General features: G+C 44.7%; 1 protein-coding gene across 3 annotated transcripts in view; it reads right to left on the bottom strand.

Moving 5' to 3' along the window:
- LOC128890387 (fibroblast growth factor receptor homolog 1-like) overlaps positions 1 to 19,697 on the bottom strand; it is a 62,902-nt gene that overhangs the window by 2,812 nt on the left and 40,393 nt on the right. For 2 of the 3 annotated variants that reach the window (XM_054148829.1, XM_054148837.1), the window contains exons 3-8: positions 4,661 to 5,017; positions 3,941 to 4,333; positions 2,320 to 2,507; positions 1,632 to 1,767; positions 858 to 1,346; positions 267 to 765 (exon numbers count right to left, since the gene is read on the bottom strand). In XM_054148829.1, the coding sequence (XP_054004804.1) occupies positions 267 to 765; positions 858 to 1,346; positions 1,632 to 1,767; positions 2,320 to 2,507; positions 3,941 to 4,333; positions 4,661 to 5,017 (2,062 nt within the window). Of the gene's footprint in view, positions 1 to 266; positions 766 to 857; positions 1,347 to 1,631; positions 1,768 to 2,319; positions 2,508 to 3,233; positions 3,416 to 3,940; positions 4,334 to 4,660; positions 5,018 to 19,697 lie in introns of all 3 variants that reach the window. The other variant, XM_054148847.1, reaches the window with a different exon arrangement.

The raw sequence follows: 19,697 nt of genomic DNA, 5'->3' as shown, positions 1-19,697 counted from the left end.
TTGTGGGACGTTTCTGAATAATGTAGGAGTTTCGTTCTAAGATGGCGCTAACAAGACTGATGATGATTTCGTTATGAAGGTCTAACAGGCTCACATTAGAGAACCTAGCTATAGAAGCTAGGTTTCAGCTAGGTTTCAGCTAGGTTTCAGCCTGCTTTCAGCAGGAGAGATTTCTAAATAACATGGAACCTCGTAACAAGAGAGCACCATCGTACTATCACAACTCAAGAAAAAACCAATCATATCATCAAACAAGAAACACTCACACGTCGGACTGAGTGGTGTACACCCGATGGAACAGAGCCTCAGGCGCCATCCACTTAACAGGCAGTCGTCCGTCTGTGGTTTTCCTGTAGTAGTCGTGGCAGTGAATGTCCCTGGCAAGACCGAAGTCAGCGATTTTCAGGACGTATTCGTCGCTGACGAGCACGTTCCTGGCGGCCAGATCCCTGTGGATGCATCTTCTGCTCGCCAAGTACTCCATCCCCCTGGCCACTTGGTACGCGAACGACACCAGATCCTTCTGCGTCAGGGTCTTTTTCTCCTTGGGCTCCTGGCCAATCGTTGGCTCGTATCCGGAGGACGGTCTGTGGTCTCGAAGGAAATCCCTCAGATTTCCATGCGGAGCGAACTCCACAACGACATAAAGAGGTCCACCTTGAGTACAGGCGCCCAAGAGGTTGATAATGTTCACGTGCTTGCCTATCATCTTCATCATCTCCATCTCGGACACCAAGTCCATCATCTCCGCGTCCGTGTGACCCTCTGCAACAAGTTTGTAGTTGAGTCGTGGTCATTTAGACGTTTCTAAGCGAATCAGTGTGCCAGTCAACGTGTCAAAGGACCTGGATACATACCTTTCAACATCTTCACCGCCACCACGCTGGGAATTCCAGGTTTCCCAGTGTTGGTCTGCGCCCTGATGACTTTGCCAAACGCCCCTTCGCCCAGGGTATTCCCAAGAGACAAATGCTCCCTGGGCAGCTCCCAGGCGCTGTCCACGGGAAGCTCGTACTCGGATATGCTCCCACCGTTGCTGTCCTCCGCCGCCACGGTCGACTTTTGCTTCTCGATCTTCACCACGGGCATCAGCAACGGTTCCTGCACGTTCTGCGCGTTCACCAGGTTCTGCTTTTCGACGATCACCTTCTTCGTCCATTGCGTCACTACCGCGGCCCTCGCGGTCTCGATCGCCAGCAGCTTCTTCATCTTCTCCCGCTTCAGCCGATGGAAGATGTAGATGACCACCACCACGCCCACGGCGAAGAAGATGAACAGCACCGCGGCCAAAACGTTCACCAGGATCTGTGGTTTCGCTGGAATCGGCACCCTGGGATCTTCCAGAGCTGTTCGAAATAAAAAAAGAGGGTTACTATGGATATACAGTCGATCCCATAAATACGTATATTGAAATGGTGTTTAGGAGAAAATTCTCGTAGGAGCAACTTGGAAGTTATACGGGGCGCGACACTAGCGCCACGTTCCTGATGCGGTCATCAAGGGAACCTCGAGGCTCGCACTCTCTCGGTATTTATTTTTGCGACTTCATCGAAGTCCGAGAGTTTCATTAAAATTCATTTCCGATGCTTTACTTTCAGAATTAATTTTTTCTTAGCTCTTCCAGTACTCACATTCTACCACTCGAAGATAGGCGCTGCTGAACGTTTCACCCAGGGTGTTCTGGGCGATGCAGGTGTACCATCCCTCGTCCTTCTCGGTCACGTTGTATAATTCCAACACTTCTGGATTGGGCACGTCCCTGCCATCCTGCGAAACGTCGACGGTCGAACGTGTCAAATAAATTTAAATGCCGGGGCCACCGATGAAAGAAAGCTAATGCAACGTAGAGAAACGCAGAGTTGGCACGTCTGTGCAGAGGAAGGAGTTATATACAGACATGTAGAAAGAGTAAGTTTGAGCAAAATCTATCGGTTGCCAAGGTTGTTTACAAGACCAATCGATTACGCTCGGGCTGGACTTGTGTCGATAGGGACTTCACCGAGTGGGACTGCGTTTACGTGACTTTAATTAATCGCCAGACTGCGGATCTTTGCAAACGTACCAACAAAAATTCAACTTACATTTATTTCACTCTGCAAACACTTTACTTTCAATATTTTTTTATTTTCCCAAAAATGCATAAAAATCCGCAGTCCGTTAATCGTGCAACTACCTCAAGCTGGGAACGAGTAAGTCCTCGAAGTCCGCCGTATCGACAAACGAAGAACGGAAAACAGAGTTCATAGTCGTCGACGGGAGAAGCGTGAAAAGCGAAAGCTCTAGTTATCGTGCAGTTTGAACTGGTTCTACGGTGCCCACCTTGACCTCCACCCGGAAACTGTGATTGGTTTTGTTGACAGTGTCGAAAGAAGTGTGATAACCGTGATACCATTCGAGGTGACGATGCGCGTCCGAGAGCACCTCGCAGGTCATCGTTGCGTTGGTTCCGATCAGGACGGTGGCGTTTCTCGGCGCTCTGGTCAGTATCGGTCGGTGTTTCACGCTCTCTACAGGAAAAAATAGACCCAACCACCGTTTCTTTACCAAGCTCCAGAATTAGATCGGAGAAAAAAGTGCGAGAACGTCGCTTGGAACCATATTCGTTCGCCTTGCAGAAGGCTCTAGGAGTTAGAGCTGAAGGAGTTAGATAAGATCTCTCGGATACACCTCAGGCCACCACCTCAGAGATCTTATCAACACGTTGACCGCCACACACGAGGGATTCTCGCCGAGGAATTAAATAAACGAATTCTGAAGGTCAGGTGTTAAAGAAAAGTTAATCTGGATAGAATTGCTAAATTCTAGAGATCCGTTTTTCTGATCGTATAAAAAAGATATTTAGCCTCGTAGGAATTTCATTCTGGCAGTCAACGAGTTAAAAGTAGAACTACACGTTCGAACGTGATTCCAAGGGATCTCGTTGAACGCGTCAGAAAGAATCACGAGGAGACCTGCACCTTGGAGGATCATTAAAAACAGATAAGTTAAAAACACCGTAAAGATCGAGGAGGTCCCGCGAAGCAGCACCTGAAAGTTTGTAAGAATAGAAGTGCCCTCCGGAGCTCCTCCACCATCGTTAGTCACTGTTAAATCGATAAAAGCACGCCACAAGTCACCAGAAGTCACCAGAGTGCCAGAATCGAAATTGTTCGCGGCTAAGAACGCTCTCAGCGACGAACGTTCGTCGAAAGAAACGGGAACCTCCACCACCGAACAGTAACGAGCCGCTGTACCTGGACCAAGATCCCCTTCGGAGACTTCTCCTTGTCGCCTGGATACTCGGGGACCCTAAACCACTGCATGTACGGCTCGAGATCGGACACGATCGAACACGTAAAGTTCACGGAGCTGTTCAGCAGCGCGGTCACGTTCTTCGGGAACTCGTCCTTGATGTACGGCTTGTGTGGGAAACGTTCTACAGATTCACCAAGTCACGTGGTTTTAATGCACCTCTGCCGAAGATTCATAGGGGTGTCGCGAGATGTCGGGTTGTAACACGTGAAACATCAACCGGTGAATGTTCCATGTTCGTGGATACGTGGTAACTTTTCGGAGTCAAAAGAAGGGTCGACATAGACCTCTGCACTCTGAATTTTGAAGCATCGAAGAATAAATAACGCAAAGTAGAATTCGAATCGACGACAGAAAAAGTATGAAAAAAAAAGAAACTATGATCTTTCTATCTTTGTCGAATCTCCCTCGACATAGAGTCGCAAAGGGTCGAACAGAAGCAGTTGGCTACTCAAGAACATCGCCATCTACTAGCTGCATCACTTGGCTCGTGTGTTACAACCCGATACCTTCGTCTGTGTAGATCAAATCTCGACGATTTTCTTCAAGGTCTCGCAAGGTCTCGTTCAAGGTACCACTACGGTTAACCGTTCGGAAACGATGGAATTCGTTGTGGCAGGTTATAGTTTAGACATGGTGAGACACTCACCGACGATCTCGACCTTGGTGGTGCGATTGATGCAACCCAAGTAATTGCACACCACGCAGGTGTAATTCCCGCTGTCTTCGGGCACGAGATCCTCCACTCTGAACGTCCACTTGCTGACGAGGTACGTCCCGAGCATTCTTTTCGGCTCCTCGTTGTTCTTCAGCCAGGTGATGTTCGGCCTTGGATTGCCGAGACTGGGACACCTCAGGCGCAGCATGTTCCCTGCCGGTTTCACGACCACGTTTGGCATCTCGATGCTCTTGTTGAACGAGGGAGCTCCGTCCGGGGCCGTGTTGTTGTGCTCGCCAGCTGTTTCGTTGTCGCTCTTTTCGTTGTCGGCGTCGTTGTCCGCGGCGTCGCTCTCCAAGTGCAGCGATCGGGTCTCTGGCAAGTCTGGAAAACGGATTCGGACGTTGGTAATTTCATTTGGACACAGATACAATTTTTATTATGGAATTAGGAAGAAAATTTAGGAGAATCGACTCGGAAGTTATACAGGGCGCGACACTAGCGCCACTCTCCTGAACCCTCTCGAATTAATTATATCTACCGTGACGCTATTTTCCATCATTTCCATATTTCACGTGGAATTAAATTGAATAGCGCATGAAACACGTGTATGTAATCCATACATTTCTTGTAAGAAGAGCATACAAAAATTTGAAAATAGGTATTCGATTAATTGCAGTAGTTTTAGCGTTAAATCATAGGGATACTGACTTCTGGCTTCGATTTCCAGTTCGTTCGTTTCTTCCTCGGCTCGATGAGCACCGAGGGTACTTCCCAGTTTGTCGACCTCGTGCTGGTAGCCGTCGTTTTGCAACGAGTCGATTCGTATCGTCACGTTCCTCCATTCTATGGTCGTGTTCGATTCGACGCGACAACCGTACAGGCTCGCGTCTTCGGGTGCGACGTACTTGAACCTCAGGGACTGCTTCATCAGCCGTATTCTGGGCGTTGACGGCCGGAATATTTCGTCGTCCTTGTACCAGGTCGTATCTCCGTTGGAGTTTGACGAGCATCGCAAGGTGAGCTTCTCACCGACCGGCACCACCACGACGTCGGGATGATTCAGATCTGTGACAGAAATTAGGGACGTTTTATATGGCGACAGGAACCGTGTTTCCTTCAAGTGATAAAAAGACGAAACAATTTACTTCAGGGGCTCTTTTATGTCAATTTTATTTGATCTCGCGAACATTTGTTACTCTTTTAAAGAAAAAGGAATACCGAGGTCAAGAAGTGTCGAGGATATTTCCCGAGATGGCTCTGACCGGATCGTCGACCAGTGCTGCCGTCTACTCGGCGCACCTAATCTTCTTTCTTATTCCCTTTTTGTTTTTTACCGTAGAAACGTTGTCGATTCACGTAGTGAATTCCAGAAGAAGTGATATTATTTATATAATAAGATCTAAATACTGAATCTTAAATAACGAATAATAACAACGATGTCGATCTTATTTTATCTTGCAGAGATTCGTTGCTGTTGCGAAAAGAAAACGAAACCGAGCCCAGGAATATTAATAATGGTAATAATATTTGAAGTTCCACAGCACTCGAGGACCCAACAGAGAAATACTGGAGTATCAACTTAATCGAAGAGTGCCAGGGCTTTAATCGAACCTCGACGCTCGAAAAATTGAATCGCACCACGCATTTCCTTTGCGCAATCTCGCGAGCGGTATCGTAACCATGATTCGCGGAAGAATCGAATTAGAAGATGCAGACACTTGCCAAGCGGCGGGGCTGTTACGATTTATCTTCGTAAAGCCTGTGTTCAGGAAGCGCGTAGTATATTATTGTTCTGCGTCAGTGGTAAACGATAAGTGGGAAAGCCAGTCTGTAGAAAATAAATCGTCAATATTATTGTACGAACGATAATGCTACTCAAACATCGCACATCGATATCATCACGCGAATATTTTCACACATAATCGAATACTCGAATTGCCAATTGCGAGCGTACCGATGAAATGCTTCAGCAATCAGTCACGTAAACGATGTTCGCACAAAAGTTCGAGCCTCGTTTCCAGCTCCATCCGTTTCAAATTTATATTTCCAATCGAACAAACGCGACACGTGCGACGAACGCCCATGGGCGTTCGTTTCATTCGGTTAAAAGCGTGAAACAAAAACAACGACCAGATGTCCGCGCGCAAGCTCATCGAAAGACTTAACGCGACCGGACGAATCCGCTCGATAATTTTATCCTTCCACCAAAGAAAACCTCGAAGCTCTAATCGCTTCCAGTTTATCAAAACAGCTCGAGAGCGGGGGACTCGAATCGTTTCTCGCGAAGCGGCGCGATTGAGCGATCGCTGCTCGACCTTGAGCACCGAGGCATTCGATCCAGCGAAAAGGAAAGCACGAAACTTGGCTCCGTCTGCGAACGCGTCGCACGGTACTCCCCTTTTCGCGAAAATCGCGTCCCTCTGACCGAGGAAACTCGTTTTCCGTCCATTCATGAAGACCGCTCGGTAGGTGTCGCGGATTGGACGCCGGCCAGAAACGCATAGCGACACTGTCCCTTCCGACGTTCCATCTGGAATCGTCTTGAGTCCCCTTCCTAGGTCGATTCGCCTCTTCCCCGTCGTCAGAATGCGTCTGACTAAATTTAGAGGTCCGTAGAGAGGATGTCTCCTCTCGTCTCCTTACGACTCGAGCCGTGATTACGGCTTCGAACGCTTCCTTTCGGGTTGTTTTGATATTCTGATATTATCGAAAGCGGAGGAGCTCATACTGTGCCTCCTGGAGGTGTGCCATTGTACCGGTTAATAGGGAAAAGAGTGACCGTTTCGACGGACGGATCTTCGCATGATAAAGCGTTCCGCTCTTGAAGAGCAGTTTTCTCAATGGAAGCTACAAATCAAATTTTACTTTGGACTCTCTGTAAGCTGGTTTCAACGTACATACTGGCTGCAACGATTAATTTTAAGAGCCGAGTGTCGATGAAAACAAACCTGGATAGAATTCATCAATTTTGACGAGAATACAAGAATAAGTAATACGTCAAACGTTAGGTTCCAGAGTTTGTAATTTGCTCGAGAGAAAATTTTAGTCATGCAGACTTTGTAGAATAACAATTTTTGTAGAATAACAATTTTTTTCATATGACAATTTTTCACGTAGAATCAAATTATACATAATATAATTTGTAACAGTTCATCGAGTGAGTTTAGTTCCAATTATTTTCAACCTCTTTACTCTGGGATAAATAAATCCCTCACACCTGCAACTTGCAGCCAGCCCGCGAATTTTGTATATTTAGCGTAACAAATTGGTCCGTTGGTAACGTCAGTCGCGTTTCCTCTTGGTAACCCTAATTGCCTCCTCACAGAGCGCCTTTTGTTCCTCGAAGACGTTGGCAATCTCGCGAAAATTTGTCGAACGGGGACGAGCTGGTTAAAAATCTATGGCAGCCGTCCCAGAACCAACGACTCGCCGTTTTCCGTAATAACAGCAGCGAAGAAGCTCCCGCGTATCGTCCAATCGGGGCGAATTCCGTTTCGCCCACGATTTCCGGGACTTCCCCCGAGGATCGCGCGAGCGAGACCTTTAATTCCCATCTTGGTCTCCCTCGGCGTTGGTCTCTTTTGCCTCGTCTTTAAACATCCTCGAACCGCGTTCGCGGGCCACAAATGACTGATTGTCCTAAGAGCACACTCGACGGAAGTCGATCGAGTTTATTGTCTCTCGCTGCCAGTTCCGTTCCCGCTTCTTTTTTCGGACACGTCACGTGCCCCGTTCCTCGACGCTTCCAACATCGTCGAATCGAACCTCGCGCAAACAACTCTCCGGTTCGATCAACATCCAGTTCCTCCCGATTCGTTGCATCGCTTCGTACGAAATTTTCTGAATCGAAAGGAGAACTTTAATTTGATAAAAGTGATCGTTATCTTAATTTTTACTGAATTCTCGTTGCCTTTTCCAGAGTGACGATAACGGAATGGACAAATAAGGCTGTCGAGGACGATCCAGCGACGATTCTCGAAATATCGACGCTTCGAGCCGAAGTTCGATTTCTGAGTATGACATCACGTGGGCCATCTGCCACGATCCATCCGCCGCGGCGTGGATATAGAAATAATAATCAAGATATATTCGTGGTGAAGGTATCAAGGCGCAATTCATATTCTTCTAATGAAAACGTTCGTTTTCGTTTCGTCTCCTATCCTTAGTCGGGATTTATTACGGACATTTATTGATCGAAGTTGTTGTAGGATGTAAACGAGTAGGTTCAAGTGTAAGACTTTAGCAAGTTGATAACATTCTACTCGATCGAATAGATTGAATATCTGATTACTATAAAATTATATAAAATATCAACTATGAAGTACACTGTTACACTGCTTAGAAGATGAGACGTACTTTTCCTTGAGTCTCAATCCATCATCGGTATTCGTAAACACGTGTCTTTGCATAAATATTCGTAATTGGATTGTGACAAATATTATACACTGTCAATCAGACGTAAATTAATTCGATATTTACACGTTTCTAAACTATTTTATGGGAGGGATACACTGGAAAATGAACATATTGCGTACTCCTCCGAAAATGGAGTCCCGTTCAGTACAAATTTGAACAGATCTTGGGCGTAAACAGGTAGACCGCGCCATCCCTAAATGCATTTGCGTTCCCCTGCGCGCTTTGATGGCCACGACAAAGAGAAAATAGGAGAGAAAGCCGACCCGCCGCGGGATGGCGCGAGACACGAGTAAATAAACGTGGAAGCTCGGTCGCGTTGTCAAACGAGAGAGATTCATGCGGCCGCCATTAGCTAATGGCTAATGCTCCCCGAATGGGACGACTGGTGCATTCTCACGTCCCATTTGCTACGTTTGGTTTCGGACTTGCTTCCTGCAACCGTCGCGCGATTAACTCGAGGAACATTAATTAATCGCGGTTCTAGAAATTAAAAGGAGGTCGAAGTACACTCGGAATCGTAAATGATTCGTTGCAGCAATTTTTAATTCAAAGCCGAGAGAAACCAGTTCTAATCCGTACGAATCAAATTCGACAAATCTCTGTCGCCCGTAACTGTAACTCGGTTTCACTGCTTCGTTCGCGAACGCGTTGCGCCGCAAGTTGCCATTGGAAAAAAACATAATCGACGAGTTCACAGCTATTATTAATGATTTACGTACCCCGTGGGATTAGAAGAACCTAACCCAGTCCAGAGCCGGTCCAATTAATCGGCGCAGTCCAGCGGTATCTGGGACAGTCGCCGTAGTAATTTACGATGGACAGTTTGCACCTTATTTAGCAGAAGCACTCCGGCCATATTTTAAGCTGAATTGTTCGGTACAATTATCCGAGCCACGGGTGTGAAAGCGACTGATAACATTGTGGTATAAAGGAGCGATCGCTAGGGGCATTAATTCCATCCAATAAATCTCTTCATCGTTTGGAAAAGGCGTTCGAGAACTTGGAGCGGTTCCGCGCCGCGGGTTTATCGGGAATAGCACGCGCCGCTCGTAAATTAATGGCGAACTGTTCGACGTTATGTTTCCCGTGACCCGTTCTCAAAATATTTTTTCTGCAGTCTCGTCCGATTTAAGACAGAAGAGTCATCTTTGGAATTATTGGGAGAAAGAGCGACATTCGGTTTTCCAAATCGTTAAAGATGATAATATGAGAATCATTCACAGATGAACTGAGAAAACGGAGGTGAAATGAAAATAGAAGAGGAGTTATTATCTCCCGAGACTTACTCCAATCTCGAACAAAATTGTCTTTGACATTTTTGGAAGAAAGAGCGACAATTAGTTTTTGAAATTCGTAAAGATAATAATACCAGAATTATTCACAGATGAACTGAGAAAACGGAGGTGAAATGAAAATAGAAGCGGAGTTATTATCTACGTGTATCAATCACAGTATTTTTCCGGGCGAATGTTGTCCACGAAGACGGAGAACCGATGCAGGTGCAGACTAGCAGAAGACGGATTACCCAGCCAGAGCTTTGCACGGGAACGGAACGTGCCAAAAATATTCCATGTGCTTGGCCATTCGCAATCGTTCTCGACAATCGTGGTACACGTGTCGTCCGCCGCTGTCCGACTATGTAGTCGCGCGGATCTCCATTATTTATTACCCGTGTCCGTGGATCTCGTAGAAAGCTTGTCCGAACGTGTATACGAATCCGAATACTGTAAAACGACCCAGAAGTCTCGAACTCCATCCCCAGGGCCACGACGATTAAAAAGAAAGGCGAAGCTCTAACATCGAACCAAGAAGTTATCGATTAGACGTGGATCGTGGAGAATATATGTTAGGGAATTTAAATTTTGGGATATTTGAACGTTTGCGTACGCTTCGTGAATGATTCAACGCGAATGATTTACGTTCCACGTTGAATAGTTTCGTATGTAATTGAAGAAAGTGTCCGCGAGTGTAAGCGATGTATGAATTACATACACTTGTTGTTTCATGCGCTATTCAATTTAGTTCCACGTAAAATATTTTTGCAATTTATTGAGACAAGTGTGGTTGAAACTAATCGTCTGCCGTATCACGATAGAAATAATTGATTTGAAAGGGTGCAAGCCTCGAGGTTCCATCGATGGTTATATCAGGAAAGTGGCGCTAGTGTCGCACCCCGGTATAACTTCCAAGTTGCTTCTCCCGAGTTTTCTCCCTAATTTCATGAAACTAAAATTCGTAACAAATTCAACGACCACCCCATGCATCCCAAAATGTAATCTCTGACTTCTCTCCAGGTTCCTCCCGCTGGGAACTCTCTGATTCGATCTAACCCAGCCTTAAATCCAAAAACTTCAAACCCATCGACCTAACTTCGAATCCGCCAATAATCGTCGGCTTCCGTCGCGCGAGCTCACCGTGAATCGGAAAGCCAGCAAAGGAGCAAACCCGTTTCAGAAATAGATGCGTTTCTGATAAACACGGATTACGTTCGCGCGTCTCGCGTCAGCCGCCGCGTGCGCGCGTCTCGGTTCACGGTGTATTCGAGGAGATTAACGACAGCTTGGCTAGGAACTAGCATAGACGACCGGATTAAACCGAGTCGTTCGTCACGGCGTGTCGACGAAAATGGATTCGTAGTTCGACGCGGTCCGCGTACGATCGCCGGCCATCGGTTCTCATTACTCGGAGGAAGTGTCGCGCGAAAGGGACTCCTTCGTCCAAACCTTGTCTCCGAGACGCAGTGATTAACGAGGGTCTTAATGGCGCTAACTCGGCGAATTGGAGCCAGCTAGCTGGCTCGGTCGCTCTATCGATCCAGCGGTTCCGTATCTGGAACGTTCAACGTTTGTTTCAATGGCCGATTGTTGTCTTCTTTTCGTAAAAGTGGGCTGGGGCCAAGAATACCTCTCGCCCTGCGTGTAAATAATAACGCGACCGGTTGTTTTAACTTCATTAAAATAGTTCGCCAGTGTATACCTCCATCCGACGGCACGGTGGCGCGTAACGGAATCCTATGCCGTTTCTAAACATAGCGTAGGAGTGCCTGGGAATCGTAGGGTTAGCGTAAACCGTATCGATTTTGATTGTTTCTTTTGCGCGCCAACCGGCAACAGTCCGCTACCCGTAGCATTTCGATGTAGCGAATCGATGTACGGTGAAACAGCGTTTACGTGGAATTGTGGAGGACAAACAGTTCGTTCAGTGGAATTCTAGTTTGTATCGTCGTTGCTAGACTGTGGATTATATCCGTTTGTGATGGGCATATACGTGTTAGATGTAACACATGTTAGATGTAACTAAACGGTATGTGCACTTGCGCAAAATGACAATATTGTTATATTAATGGTAGAATATGTTCAATAATAAACACAATAATAAACGCTTATTCGAGAATGAAATTAATTTAATCGTAAATCACGAAACAACGAGTGTTTCGTTCGAGCTCATTTCTGGAAAGCCTGGACAAGTAGTAGCCAAAACAGTGTAGTTTACACTCCCATCGTGGAGCTCGGCGTTTTCAAAGCTTTTTCTCGTTCAAGGATGCTCGGAGGACGAGATGCCCCGATCCGTGGTGTTTCAGTTTCTGGGAATGAGCCAAGAACCCGTGGCAAGCTTGATCTCGGCCAAAGCTGGCGAAGCTTAATTACGATTGTCTGGTCGTCGACGGAGGCAGCCAGGCGAGCGTTCCATACGCTCATTAAGATAGCAGCCGGTCTTGAGCGCTGTCCCTTAATCCCTCGAAAGGGATCATCCTTTTTAAGGTATAATTATGCAGGCGGAGCGAGTTGGTCGTTTTGTACCTCTCCAACGGAGTTGAATCTCTCCGGCCGTCAAACCGTTGAACGTTTCTATCTGTCAGCTCGTGGTAACCCTTAGGCTTTCTTCTCTCTCCCTCGGCGCTGTTGTTTTATATCAAACAACGGACCCTCGGTGGAATCTTAATTAGAACGTTCGAGAAACGTCTCAGTGAACGGGATACGCTTGGTGTGTCCCTATCTGTGGCTACTAATAGATGCATCTTGGGAACTGTTTGTGCCATGGTGGCGCAGACCCACGCGAGAAAAGGGTACCATAACCGGGACACCTGTTGCGACGGTTTTTCTTTTACGTGGCGTCCGGGTGACCTTGATTCCTTTGTGTTCCCTTGAGTGTTTAGTTTCGTTCGTGAAGTATTTACCTCCCAACCTGAATCAATTTATAGAGTCGAGTTGGAGCACCAGCCATGAAATGCGAGATATCTCCACTACCGTGGCGTTAACGATAAATTCATACGAGACAAAAGTTGTTGCAAATTATATTTAGAAACTTTTCTGTCCCACAGAAATTTTCGATCGGGTCGATACTAACCGAGATATCATTGGTTATTATTCACTTTACTTGGATAACATTGACCAATAATTTTAATACGTCTCACTCTTATCAGGCATTATCGATAGTCCGTTGTTTATCAAGCGAGAGGTGGATGATTCAGACAATGACTGCTAAACTCGAAGATTATTTATAGAGAAACGTTACGCTCGTAATCCATCAGCAGTGGGACGTAATATATCATTCATTGCGTCCACGTGTAGACAACAATTTCGTCACTAAGATAAGCCAACGATCTCGGTCCACGAAGACAAACAATGCCACGGAAAGATTGCAAAATCGACTCGTGTTATTTTTACAGGCAGTTCACGCGATCCGAGAACTTCATTCTCCGAAATCCCTTGGCGATACATCGTCGTTTGGAAACGTAGAAAATTGTTTCGTCAAAGGTATAAAAGGTATAAGCTACTCGAGGAAAGACAAAACCGCGCGATCGTTCTAATATCGAGTTTCCGAGCTACGTGGACTTAATAGGGGCTTTGGAATCCACCTGGTGCGTCGAGTAAGCCTCGAATCAACTGAATTAGAACTTAATTGCCTCGTGTTGAAATGCAGAGAGTTAAAACGCGGATGTCGACGTACGAAGGAAGCTAAATCAACGGAAACTGAATCGTCTGTATATCTCGTTGAAAATGTTTTACGCTCAATTGTGTTAGATTTAATTTATTCCGCATCGAGGAAAATCCTCGACACAATTTAATTAGAACGAATTGTTTCATGTTGAGATGCCTACAGAAAATGAACCAATAAATATTGATCAACGAAGGAAGCTAAATCAACGGAATCTGAATCGTCTGCATCTCGTTGAAAATGTTTCACGCTCAATCGCATTAGATTTCATTTATTCCAGCCCGAATATTAATTTCAATAATGCGCTTATCTACAAAGAACGACTACGCACGATTAACGATCAAATGGTGGCTAATAGAATTGTATCGCGTCCCGACATAGAAAATCGTTCCATCGCGAAGTTAAGCGGCGACTGATCCCCTTGTTCCGTCAGGGGAAAAAAAAGCAGAGCCGCGAGAGGGTTCGTGGTATCATGTTCCCGCTTTGTAGAATTAATACCGCGTGTTCAATCCGGTACATCGGCTCGTTGAACGCGAGAAAGATCTCTGGATCGTATCGTCGGATTAAGAATCGAAAATGAGATCTAGCAGCGCGGGGATCGGCGTAATCTGAAACCTCGTGGGGTCGTCGAATTCGGTCGCCCTCGCGGTAAGCTCGTACCTCTTTGTCTGCGGAGTCAACGTGAAAAAATGGGACGAGCCCGGACGAATTAATCTGGCTACTGTACGGAACGTTAGCCGACAACAAGCGCGAGTCAAGCGTTCGTTCGATAGCGCGTTTATATTCCGGAGACTTCGATGCGCGGCATCGAGACGGACGACGACGACGACGTTTCCACGCGGCCAGTTTTCTTTACGATCCTCGTGTATGCAACGTAGGTCGTTTCGAGATAGTCCAAACATGTGGAATTGGAAACCTTTGTAGTTTTACTGTTCTCGCACACGTCCGTGACGAATTGATACGAACGTGTACGCATACGTTCGTAACAATCGGGAAACGATCGTGGCGTACTTTGGCTTCCGTAATCGCTGACCACGAAGAGGGGGAGGCAAACAAACGTACGGGGAAACGTGGCCTGTTCTCGGTTCGTTAGGCTATTCATGAACGAACCAGGTTGCCTCGAAGTCGGTCGACTCTGGAAATAGCCAGTCTAGATTATAACGAGCCTATCGGAGAGGTACTTATGGGACAGTTCGTTGATTTATGTCCCTTTAACTACGTCTTCCTTTAATAACTTGGCACCCTGAGTCTTCGGCTACTCGCACAATGGAATTTATTACACTGCGGTTTTTGTCCACTTACGACATGGATGCGTCGAATACGTATAATGTTTGTCGAATACATTCTACAATTATTATAACGATGTCGTTTCATTTTGCACTAGTGCTCATACCTTTTGGTTACGTCTAACATGTGCTAATCATATTAGTTTATATCATAGATACGTAAAATCTGCAGTCTATTTACGATTCATGTATATTGAACGTATTCTACGATTAATAATAATAATATTGTTATTTCATTAAGCATGGATGACATACCTTTCGGTTTTGTCTAACGTGTGTTTATTAGATTAGTTAGTATCATACATACATAAAATCTGCAGTCTATTTATAATTCATGTATATCGAACATATATATTCTACGAGTAATAATAATAATATTGTTAATTTCATTACGCATGAATGACATACCTTTTGGTTATGTATAACCTGTGCTTATTATATTAGCTTATATCATAGATACATAAGATCCGCAATCTAGTTAGGTTTAAATAAACGGGGGATGATAGACACCATAGATAGTAACCCTAATCGAGATGCCAGAAATCGGTTCGAGACGAGAGCTAACGGGGTCGTTTGGCGAATTTACTTTCCGGCAAATAAATTTATTGATAACGGGCCGAAATGCCAAGCGTTGCGACGATATATGTGTATTATTATGATTGAGCTCAATTGTCCAATTGCCCGGTCATTGAATGCCATATGTACAGCCGGGCTCGCCCGTTATTAGCAAAACCGTCGATGATATTCTCAACCCCGTCGACCGCGTTTCCACGCCGTCGTTCGACCGGCGTCACCTCGATCACACGCTGAAATGAGAACCCCTGCCAATCTTTTGTCTATTAAATGTATTCAACAGGGTAATAGCGACTGATATTACCAATTGGACAATGAAAGAGATGGCGATTTGCCACGGGGGGGATTCGCCAGAGCTCAAGCGAAGATTTCGTCAGGGACCTCGACGATCTTGCGATTGAAACGCTCTCGCGCAACAGGAAAAACAATGAGAAAAACCAAGTGCACCAGCTTTTAGGACGCGAAATTATTCGCGAGAAGGCCTAGCGAGTCAAGTTTATTCACGATCGATATTTTTCGAATTACACACAGTAGACAATTTTTAATTAAAACTGCTGTCAAATCGTACGGAAAATTGTTCGGAAATAATTGGTGAAATATCAGTTTTTTGAGAATTGTACAAGGAGGCTTTTCTTTAGAGAATTGAATCTTCTACGAAAAATGTTCTATACTGTCGGAGTATACGACGAAAATCAATCGACATGCTGGACGCGTGAAAGGATGTTTACATAAACAATTCTCCCAACGAATGAACACGTGCGTTAACGAGTGGTCCATTTGTCGGACTGATCCTAGTCCCTGCGACTGAATTTTTCATCCATTCGGTTCTTTGAAAAATTTCGTTCCTCGTTATTGATTAAATTTACCAAAGTCTATTTGATTAAATACAAGGTGAAACATTTATTTAATTACCAATCACCAATATACATATACAAATTCTTCATAAAATCAATATTTTTGCGGTTTCTTTCTTTTTTTTTTAACGTATCCGAAATTTTAAAAATTAGTTTCTACCAAATAACTCGTGAGATTTTAGTTTTGAATTTAGTTTTGAATTTAGTTTTGAATTTAGTTTTAAATTTAGTTTCGCAATTTACGATTACAACGCGGTACGTTGAATAATTCGTGTAAATAAATTACGAGTCTTTATTTTGTATCGTTTTGTAATTTCGTCTTGTAATTACACGGCACGTAGAATCCGTGATTTATGCCGTTTATGGGTTTGTAAGACTCCTCCGAAAGTCTCAGGTAGTTTATATGGTGGCCAGTCGGGCACAATGGCTGCGTTCCGCTGTTTGTACGCAGACGCACGTGTGCAATTGCCGGAAATTCCGACGGAACGTCGGTAGTCAGCATTGTCAGCGAAATACCGTTTAGAGAAAGCGTTTAATGCGAGAGGCCTCCGGGATCTGTTCGCCAGATGTTTGGCCCCACGTTTTCCGTAGATGGCCGCGTTAAATTCGACTTTGACCGTCTTCCCGGAAAAACCATATTTCCATTGTGCCGCGGGAACCCTAATGGGAGGAACTGTAACGGCCGCTTACGTCAGCGCGTCATTTTCTCGATGGAAACTTCCTCGATCGATTTTAATAGCTATTCTGTATGCTCTATAATTGTATTTATATATTTATATATATATATAAAATGAATACAAAATTCTGCGTAAAATGAGTTTCGTAGAAATCGTTCTGTGATCACGCATCCATCAAGATATCGTTTTATAATTTAGATGGAAACAGGGATTTCGTTTCTACACGCGCTTCGAAATAAACAATTCCGGGAATCGCGAGCATCCAATTTTAATGTCTCGGTAGAAACGCGGCAGCTGCGAGTCATTCCGTGATTTCGAATCGATCAAGATACCAGAAAATTTCGAATTTCGGTACGAGATTATTGATTGTGATTGGAGCCTGTTTAATCTATCGATTAAATAGTATGACATCACGATCGATTTTAGTGACCGACGACGCGTTCGCACGATAGTAATTTGCTCGATAATTAAAATTTTGTCGTCGAAAAATATTTACCGACCGCTTCGGTGGTTACTCGCGTCCCGAGCTGTTTAAAATAACTCGGCTCGGTATCCCTGGAAGGGGCAGCGCCATTTTTGCGTTCGGAGTTCGTGAAACTTTCAAAAATATTCCCCGTAAAGGATCGTCGATTTTTCTGCCAAGCTGGGATCTCGTAAATGGAATTCTCATCGGACCTCCCCCGAAAAGGTTGCTCTTTTATTTTTGTCTGGCTTCTATCCTTCGGCTTCGAGCGCGTTTTAAAAATACTCGATTCGCCCACGAATCGTCTGTCTAGCGATCTGCCACTTCTGGACATCGAGAACCTTAACGCACTAATCGCTATTATTTTTTTCTTTGTTGGACTAACAGTCGTGAGATTTCCTACGAGACTAAAATTTTATTTTTAGATAACTAAAAGTGACGTAATAATTTATTTATGACTTTAAAAAAAATATCAGCTTATAGGGGACGACGAGACGAAACTTTTTTGTATTTACAATTTATTCGCACGACGTTTAGTAACAGAGATAAAAATTGAAAACTTGGAAGACCTTTTCCCTGAAATTCAATTTTTTGCAACGAACCTCGAACTTTTCAATTTTTATTTCCGAAACTAACCGTCCTATGAATAAACTGTAAACATAAAAAAGTTTCGTCTCGTCATCCCCTGTAAGCTGATATTTTTTAAAAATGGATTCAACGAATATATACGCCCCTGGCAGTCAAATTCAATTTCTTCAAATATCTTTCCACCCTTCTGGCTCCTCAATTTTCTAATCACCGCGCAATTAATCGTACCTAACGATCGCACTTGCACCAATCATTTATGCGAAAGGCGCCACACCTAATCGAATCGTACCATCGACCCGCGTGAGAAGACTTGCGCGCGACTGGCGATAAGCCAAGATCGAAATGTGTAGAAACAAAGGGAGCCTGTTATGGGGGCCCTGTCGTTGGCATTTCAAGGCGTAGATTTCTCGAAATTCCAGCGCGTAGCCGCGGCGACACTTGTGCCAAACGAGTTCCCGTTGTCTTTCACCGTGTTCCAACGATCGGGAACTTTGGCGACGGAGAGACGACCCGAAGAGAAAAGCGCCGTTGAAAGAAACGCTCGAGGATAATTGCCAACCCTTACGGTCTCGTTTCCCTTTGTGTCCCATTCAAACGTGGTGGTTTCTTTCTGGGTGTTTCCAGGCTCTAACGAGGGGATTATTTTAATCTCTGATCTTACCCTTTTGGGAACTTAAAGAATTGCGTCGCTGCTAACGGGTCAGGAATGACCCAACATACACTGGAGCGACAATAATTTACGAGTTACGGTTCTTCGATTGTTTCTCGGGGGAATTATTAACTCGATATTTTTATTTCATTATTTCTCTAAGATTATTTCTCCGAGATTTTGAATTCGACACTGGAAAAAGATCGTATTTCTTATTGCGTGTGCCGAGACTGTCTTGGAAAGTAACGAATCAAATAAAAAATACTCGAGCAGACAGAAGCTGTACGATAGGGTTTTTTACGATCGAGTTTCGTCGTTGTTTATTACTCCGAAACTTCGCAAGCTTTTCCTGCCAACCCCTTCTGCCCCGACGATATTATCCTCCCACGTTCCGTCCATTCCGCGCTCGTAACTTTCGTTTTGACGGCATCGTTCGCCTTTTTGCCAACGAAAATATCGCGCACGACTTTCCTTTGCATACGTGTGCTCCGATCTAGCGTTTCCCGAACTGTACTCCTCAAAAACAAAAACGAACGAAAAATCGTTCCGTTAATTCACTCCGCCGTCTTGTGTTTACACTTTTTCTAAGACTTTGCAATGGTACTCTTACATATTACTTTCCTTTTTTTCACGATTTTACAGTATTATTTGCACGTTCCTTGCGATTAGAATCTCGCTTGTGAACAGTGAACATTTATGAGGATTTATGCGTGAGTAGAGAAAAACAAGTGATTTAAAATTAAAATTAAACCGTACCACGAGTTGAAACAGTTTGGGAAACGCTGGCCGAGGTCGAAGCACGTGCTGAACGCGTCCTCTCTCCCTGTCGTTTCCCTTTTGCTTCCCCGAGGTTCGCGAGAATCTCGACCGCGGGAGCAGAAAAATTTAGCACCGTCGAACGGATGAGGAAGACGCGCCGAGAGTAGACGTTTCTGACGCTAAACTCGAAAAAGGATCCTCGACTTCCTTGGTTCTTCTTTTTTTTTTTTAGACAAGACAAACCGCGACACGATGATCGTCGTTCCAACGATTCTAATTTCGAGGACACTTCCAGCTTCTCTCGTTTACTCGGAATCGAGGGCAGTGTTTACTTGGAAGCCAGTCTTGTAAATTTCACGCTTTGTAAATCGAATCAAGTCGTGGACATCTCGTAAGTCCAGGTAGATTATGAACCTCGTATAAATTCAATGAAATTATGAACGTCATGTAGATTCAATTCAATTATGAACCTCATATAAATTCAATTAAATTATAAATCTCGTATAAATTCAATTCAATTATGAACCTCATATAAATCTAAT

Source organism: Hylaeus anthracinus, unplaced genomic scaffold (genome assembly GCF_026225885.1).
Source record: "Hylaeus anthracinus isolate JK02 unplaced genomic scaffold, UHH_iyHylAnth1.0_haploid 0, whole genome shotgun sequence".
NCBI classification, from domain to species: Eukaryota; Metazoa; Arthropoda; class Insecta; order Hymenoptera; family Colletidae; genus Hylaeus; species Hylaeus anthracinus.
Note: the sequence above shows the minus strand (reverse complement) of the source record. Positions and strands in the feature narration are given on the sequence as shown.